A 7,841-nucleotide genomic window follows, 5' to 3' on the forward strand; every position below is an offset into this window, starting at 1 on the left:
GGGGGGGGGGGGAGGCAGTGGGATGCCCCCCTGCTGCCCACCATCCCTGGGAGGCAGCTGGGGTGGCCCATCCAGGATGCCTGCCCCAGGCCAGGGGTGTCACAGAGGGGTTGGCAGGGGTAAACCCCTTTTCCCCCCCTCCAAAAAAAGAGATCACACACACACCCCCCCCTCACCTTTACGAGCCTTTTTCTGGAGCTTGAGGGTGTCGGAGGATTTTTTCTTGATCTCGTGGCGGGCTCGTTTGTACTCTGGGAGCAGAGATGTGGGGGTCAGAGGGGACCCCCCCCACTGATGGATGCAGTCCCCCCCATCCCATCCCATCCCATACTATCCCATCCCATCCCACCCCACCCGTACCTTTCGCGTGGTCCTTATCCAGCTGGTTGGCAGTTTTCTTCCAGTCCTCAATCCTGTCCTGCAGAGGGTTGATCAGGCTCTCCATGAGGGCGCTGGAGAAGGAGAGAAGGCAGAGAGAGTGGGAGAGTGCTAGAGCTTTAGGGGGGGGGACACCACAGTGATGCCCCCGGCCCCCCAACCCGGGCCCAGCATCAGTTGGCTGAGCCCAGCCAACTCGTGTCACTGGTGGCACGCTTACTTGGTGAACTGCCGGAGCTTGGCCTCGATGCTGCGGTGCCGCATGCACATGCGGGTCAGCGCGGAGCCAATGTCCCTTGTGGCACCTGGGGGACACGTGGGGGGACACACACACACCAAAACACCATTGACGAGGCTCAGGGGACACCCCCACAGCATTCCCAGACCAGTTTGTATACTGGGACCAGGCCGACTCGCGACAGGGACCACCAGCATCAGGGATGCGCTGGATTTTGGAGAAACCCTGGGATGTCCCCGTCCCCCCCCAAGCCTGGATAAATCCATTAAATAAATAACTCAACGTCCACTGGCCAATAAATAAAGCACCAAACATCCCTTCAAAATGAAAACGCTGGGTTTTGGAGAAACCCTGGGATGTCCCTGTTCCACCCCCCCACCCCAAATCCATTAAATAAATAACTCAACGTCCACTGGCCAATCAATAAAGCACCAAACATCCCTTCAAAATGAAAACCTGCTCCTGGTTTGGTTTTTTTTGTTTCCCAGTTTGTCTCCACCCCGGCTCTGTGCCAGGCAGCCCTCACCTCCGGGCACCATCCCGCTCCCAATCCCCATGGATAAACAGGGAATCAGAGCTCCCTGGGGTTGGGGGGGGGGCGATATTTCCCAGAAATGGAAAGCAGGAGCATCCCTTCTTTATTTTTTTTGGTGGAACCGCCGTTAACTCTGAAGCCTAAGGATGGCCACGCGGTGGCAGTGCTGCTGGCAAATCCCGGGAAGAGCAGCCATCCAGAATCCCCGGGTGGCCAGAGAGTGATATTCCGCCTTTTTTTCACCTGCAGCTCCAGATGGCCTGGATGCCGCCAGTCTGCAAACCAGCCCAGGACCATCTGCTTGGCAGAAGCCGAGCGGTGGGAAGCGGCTCCTCGCCGCCAGCAGGCACCCCGAGAGGGTCCGGTGTGTCCCCCCCCCACCTCATCCATCCCATAGCACCATGGGGGTACGGGGGTGGGGGGGGCCACCTGCAGCCTGCGCTCTTCATGTTGGGGGTCAAGGTTGGTCCCCCAAGTGGGTTCCTTGCTCCTGTGTCTTCTCCCTCCATCTAAGTCCCCATCCCTGGACCGTCCCCAACCTCAGGCACCTCCCAAGGTGGGTGCAGGGGACAAGGGACACCAGGAAGGTGGCTCAGCCCCACATCTGTGGGCATCCCAGGGGGCAAAGATGGGTGTAGGGGACTGTGGTGTGGGGTCACACCACCCCGAATCTCCCCACAAGCAAGATGGTGGCTGAGCACCCGGGGTGGTGAAGAGCAACATCCACATGGATGCCCACCTCACCCACTCCCCACCCCTCAGCTTCACCCCATCTTTCCAGTCCTCCTTCCCAGCGTGGGGACAGGTTGGACATGTCTCCATGGTCAATGGAGCTGCTGCTGGAAGCCCACCCCAGCAGAGGGTCACCCACTTGCTGGCTGTCCCCGTTGCATGGCCCAGCCTGGGGACACCCACCTGGGTGGGGTGGGGGAGGACCCTACTTTGTGTCTTTGGGTGCAGGGGACAAGGGAGGGACTGAGAGGGTGGCTCAGCCCCACGTCCGTGCCCGAAACGCCACCACCCCCTGGTAGCCCCATGATGGTGACTCCAGCGTTGCTGCTGGTCACCAGTTGTCCTCCCAGTGTGTGTGTGTGTGTCCCCCGCCACCTCCAACCGGGTGCAGTGGGGCAGTGGGTTTGGAGGCAAAGCTGATCCTGGCTCAAGCTGCCTCCTCCTCCTCCTCCTCCTCCTCCTCCTCCCTGTGCAGCTCCAGATGGCCTGGATGCCGCCAGTCTGCAAACCAGCCCAGGACCATCTGCTTGGCAGAAGCCGAGCGGTGGGAAGCGGCTCCTCGCCGCCAGCAGGCACCCCGAGAGGGTCCGGTGTGTCCCCCCCCCGCCTCATCCATCCCATAGCAGCATTGGGGTACTGGGGTGGGGGGGGCCACCTGCAGCCTGCGCTCTTCATGTTGGGGGTCAAGGTTGGTCCCCCAAGTGGGTTCCTTGCTCCTGTGTCTTCTCCCTCCATCTAAGTCCCCATCCCTGGACCGTCCCCAACCTCAGGCACCTCCCAAGGTGGGTGCAGGGGACAAGGGACACCAGGAAGGTGGCTCAGCCCCACATCTGTGGGCATCCCAGGGGGCAAAGATGGGTGTAGGGGACTGTGGTGTGGGGTCACACCACCCCGAATCTCCCCACAAGCAAGATGGTGGCTGAGCACCCGGGGTGGTGAAGAGCAACATCCACATGGATGCCCACCTCACCCACTCCCCACCCCTCAGCTTCACCCCATCTTTCCAGTCCTCCTTCCCAGCGTGGGGACAGGTTGGACATGTCTCCATGGTCAATGGAGCTGCTGCTGGAAGCCCACCCCAGCAGAGGGTCACCCACTTGCTGGCTGTCCCCGTTGCATGGCCCAGCCTGGGGACACCCACCTGGGTGGGGTGGGGGAGGACCCTACCTTATGTCTTTGGGTGCAGGGGACAAGGGACACTGGGAGGGTGGCTCAGCCCCACATCCGTGGGCATCCCAGGGGGCAGAGATGGGTGTAGGGGACCATGGTGTGGGGTCACACCACCCCGAATCTCCCCACAAGCAAGCCAGCCCCACCGCAAGATGCTGGCTGAGCACCCAGTGGTGGTGAGGAGAAACACCCACATGGGTGCCCACCTCACCCGCTCCTCACCCCTCAGCTTCACCCCGTCTTTCCAGCCCTGCTTCCCAGCATGGGGACAGGTTGGACATGTCTCCATGGTCAATGGAGCTGCTGCTGGAAGCCCACCCCAGCAGAGGGCCATCCACTTGCTGGCTGTCCCTGCTGCCTGGCCCAGTTTGGGGACACCCACCTGGGTGGGGTGGGGGAGGACCCTACCTTATGTCTTTGGGTGCAGGGGACAAGGGAGGGACTGAGAGGGTGGCTCAGCCCCACGTCCGTGGGCATCCCAGGGGGCAGAGATGGGTGTAGGGGACCATGGTGTGGGGTCACCCCACCCCGAATCTCCCCACAAGCAAGCCAGCCCCACCGCAAGATGCTGGCTGAGCACCCAGTGGTGGTGAGGAGAAACACCCACATGGGTGCCCACCTCACCCGCTCCTCACCCCTCAGCTTCACCCCGTCTTTCCAGCCCTGCTTCCCAGCATGGGGACAGGTTGGACATGTCTCCATGGTCAATGGAGCTGCTGCTGGAAGCCCACCCCAGCAGAGGGCCATCCACTTGCTGGCTGTCCCTGCTGCCTGGCCCAGTTTGGGGACACCCACCTGGGTGGGGTGGGGGAGGACCCTACCTTATGTCTTTGGGTGCAGGGGACAAGGGACATCGAGAGGGTGGCTCAGCCCCACATCTGGGAGCATCCCAAGGGGTGTGGGACCACCACCGAATCTCCCCAAGAGCAAAGCAACCCCACCAGAAGAAGATGGTGGCTGAGCACCCATGGGTGGTGAGGAGCAGCACCCACATGGGTGCCCACCTCACCCGCTCCTCACCCCTCAGCTCCACCCCATCTTTCCAGCCCTGCTTCCCAGGGGATGCTCCACTTCAGGGTGGGGACAGGTTGGACATGTCTCCATGGTCAATGGAGCTGCTGCTGGAAGCCCACCCCAGCAGAGGGCCACCCACTTGCTGGCTGTCCCCGTTGCATGGCCCAGCCTGGGGACACCCACCTGGGTGGGGTGGGGGAGGACCCTACTTTGTGTCTTTGGGTGCAGGGGACAAGGGAGGGACTGAGAGGGTGGCTCAGCCCCACGTCCGTGGGCATCCCAGGGGGCAGAGATGGGTGTAGGGGACCGTGGTGTGGGGTCACACCACCCCGAATCTCCCCACAAGCAAGCCAGCCCCACCGCAAGATGCTGGCTGAGCACCCAGTGGTGGTGAGGAGAAACACCCACATGGGTGCCCACCTCACCCGCTCCTCACCCCTCAGCTTCACCCCGTCTTTCCAGCCCTGCTTCCCAGCATGGGGACAGGTTGGACATGTCTCCATGGTCAATGGAGCTGCTGCTGGAAGCCCACCCCAGCAGAGGGCCATCCACTTGCTGGCTGTCCCTGCTGCCTGGCCCAGTTTGGGGACACCCACCTGGGTGGGGTGGGGGAGGACCCTACCTTATGTCTTTGGGTGCAGGGGACAAGGGACATCGAGAGGGTGGCTCAGCCCCACATCTGGGAGCATCCCAAGGGGTGTGGGACCACCACCGAATCTCCCCAAGAGCAAAGCAACCCCACCAGAAGAAGATGGTGGCTGAGCACCCATGGGTGGTGAGGAGCAGCACCCACATGGGTGCCCACCTCACCCGCTCCTCACCCCTCAGCTCCACCCCATCTTTCCAGCCCTGCTTCCCAGGGGATGCTCCACTTCAGGGTGGGGACAGGTTGGACATGTCTCCATGGTCGGCGGAGCTGCTGCTTGAAGCCCACCCCAACCACCTGGGGCAGGGGACACCCCACGGGGGACACTCGCCAGCCGTCCCCCTGCCTGGCCCAACCCCGGGGACACCCACCCCTGGGTGGGGAGGACCCTACCTCGGGTGTTGGTGGCCATGTCGGCCACTTTCTGGAAGGCATCCAGGAAGGCGACTGCGGCCAGCACCGTGGTCCTGGGGTGGAGAGAGCGAGAGGGGAGCTCAGCAGGTGCTGGGCACCCCAGGATGTGCCCATGGGGAGGAGGGGGGGGAGGTGGGGGTGTCCCCTATGTCCCCCACCCTCCCCAGCCACTCACCTGAGCTGGGAGTGCAGCTTGGTGGCCTTTGAGTTGAAGTCCTCCCAGATGGGGTAGGAGCTCTGCAAGGAAGGAACAGGACAGTGACAACCAGAACCCCTCAACCCCTCTGTGCCACCTCCCCGGGCAAGGCAACCCCCACCCTTCACCGTTACGGAGAGATGGGGCAGTCTGGTGGCCCATGCCTGGCTAGATGTGGCTTCTCTGATGGCTAATAAAGGCTGAGTGCTACCCTTTCCCCCACGTGGGTTTTTCCCCTTTCCAGTCTGGCCACACAACATCGTAGACCACAGAGACCTCAGGATTTTGGGTGATCTTTTCCTCAAAGGGATGAAGACGTTATGGGTTTGGAAATTTGAAGGGAGGGAAGGAGCTGGTGCACAGGGCAAGGTTTGAGCCCTCCAGCACCTGTGGCCTCCCCCAAAGCAGCGATGGCCAAACCAGCAGTGATGGCCAACACCACCACGGTGGAGGGCTCCAGCCCCACAGCGGGGAGCCCCAGGAGCCCCCAGCTCCCCTGAGGACTGTTGGGGCAGGAGGGGAACTCTAGAGTCCCCTCCAGCCCTCAAAGGGGTGGTTGTGCGGGGACATGGACAGGTCACAAGTCCTGGGAAGGCCGTCCTGATGCCATCCCAGCAAGACCAGTCCCTGTGCCTGCATGGTGAGGTGATCCCAGTTGCTGCCCTAATGCCACTGTCCCAACGAGGCCACCCCAGCGCTGTCCCAGTGAGGCAAGATCCAGTGAGACTAGTCCCAGCGGTGTCTTGGAGATGCCAGTCCCAGTAAGCCCATCCTGGTGTCATCCCAGCGCGGCCAGCCCCAGTAATGCCAGTTCCAGTGCCATCCTAGCGAAGCTAATCCTGGTGCCACCATACGGCGAGGTCATCCCAGTGCCACAATCCCAGTGAGGCCAGTCCGTGTTGTCCTGGTGATGTTAATCCTGGTGCCACCTCAGCAAGGCCATCCCAGGTGCCACCATACGGTGAGGACATCCCAGTGCCAGCCTGGCACAGCCAGTCCTGGGGCCACCATCCCAGCGAGGACATCCTCCTAGTGCCATCCCGGCGAGGCTGGTGCCAGTGCCACCATCCCAGAGAGGCCAATCCTGGTGTCACCATCGTGGTGAGGCTACGCTGGTGCTGCCATCCCGGTGAGTCTGCTCCCAGTGCTGTTGTCCTGGCGAGGCCACCATGCTGCCACCACGTGATGGCAGTGCTGGGGGCTTGCAAACCCTCCTCCTGGGGTGGCCACCAGGCTGGGACATGGGCACTGGAGCCTTTGTATCACCACACATCCCCATGAGCCTGGCTTGGTGGCACCTCTGGGAACACGTTTTGCACCGAGGGGGCATGGGACATGTCCAGTGTCATTTTTTTGGGGACCACGAAAGCCCCGATTTCCTCACGAGCCAGCAAAGAAGGGGTTTGAGGATGTCACTTGTGGCAGAGCCACCAGTCCCTGGGGACTGTCATTGCTGGAGGGCAGGGCCACCATCCCAGGGCCACCTTCCCCCAGTCACCCTGGGAAGGGCGAGCGGAGGGTCTCCCCCCCCAAGACAAGGGGGGGCACACCACGATGCCCCCAGCCCTCCGCGATGCTGGGCGGCAGGAGGATGAGGACGAGGACAACGGGGACAAGGACATGCCAAGGTCACCCCGGGACGCCGAGCGTGCTGGAAGAGAGGCAAGAGGAACGAAGCCGGCTTGGGGACACCACCGGCTTGGGGACACCACCAGCTTGGGGACCAGGCTCTGCTGCCCGTGTCCCCCCCCCCGCCCAGGGAGACCCAGGGGTGCCCAAAAGCCACCCACCACCAAAATAAGGTCCCCTTTGTGCCCGTGGCCAGCACAGGGGGGCCCAGCCACCGGGCCCCTGAGCACATGGCTGCCAGCTGGGAGGACAGGGGACAGTTTTCCCTGTCCCCCAGGGACACCCATGTGGCTGGGAGAGGGGACAGGGACGGGGACGATGGGGCCACCGGTGCTGGGGCGGTGCAGGGCACGAGCCCAACGTGGAGGGGCTTTTTTCTCCTATTTTTCTTATTATTTTCCTCCTCTTTCCCACCTACAAATGGCACAAAAACGAACCCAGCCCGGTACCCTCGGGCGCGATGCCACGGTGAGGGGCTCCTCACCCAAACCTTGTCCCGATGGGGCTGGGGACACCACTGGCACCCCCACCACCCTGGCACCAGCTGGGGAGGTGACAAGGGGAGAATGGGGAAATCGAGGCACGGGCTGCTCCCACCTCCAGCCTGGGGGTGTGGGGCTCAGCCGGGGCTGCCAGGAGGCAATGAAGATGGGGTTTTTTTGGGGTGGGGGGGGCTGATCACCCTTCCCTGCCAGCCCCGGCCCCCACCACCTCCGGGGAGAGCTGGGATTGTCCCCCTGGAGGGCTCTTCTCCCAGTCCCAGCTGGGATTGTCCCCCTGGAGGGCTCTTCTCCCAGTCCCCAGCCAGAGTCCGGCCGCGGAGCCATCCCCACCCCCCGAAGGGGTTAATCTCCTTCTCAGCAAGGCTTTTATTTTTTTTTTTTATCCC

General features: G+C 62.7%; 1 protein-coding gene across 1 annotated transcript in view; it reads right to left on the minus strand.

Annotated features, from left to right (window-relative positions):
• Positions 1-7,274, minus strand: part of MTSS1L (metastasis suppressor 1-like) — a 16,549-nt gene extending 9,275 nt beyond the window's left edge. Inside the window, exons 1-5 of the mRNA XM_014960756.1 lie at positions 5,303-7,274; positions 5,107-5,180; positions 599-683; positions 361-452; positions 166-251 (exon numbers count right to left, since the gene is read on the minus strand). Coding sequence (XP_014816242.1) covers positions 166-251; positions 361-452; positions 599-683; positions 5,107-5,180; positions 5,303-6,105 — 1,140 coding nt within the window. The 5' untranslated portion in view covers positions 6,106-7,274. The remainder of the gene's footprint in view (positions 1-165; positions 252-360; positions 453-598; positions 684-5,106; positions 5,181-5,302) is intronic.
• Positions 7,275-7,841: the final 567 nt, after the last annotated feature.

Source organism: Calidris pugnax, unplaced genomic scaffold, assembly GCF_001431845.1.
Source record: "Calidris pugnax isolate Ruff unplaced genomic scaffold, ASM143184v1 scaffold347, whole genome shotgun sequence".
Lineage (NCBI taxonomy): Eukaryota > Metazoa > Chordata > Aves > Charadriiformes > Scolopacidae > Calidris > Calidris pugnax.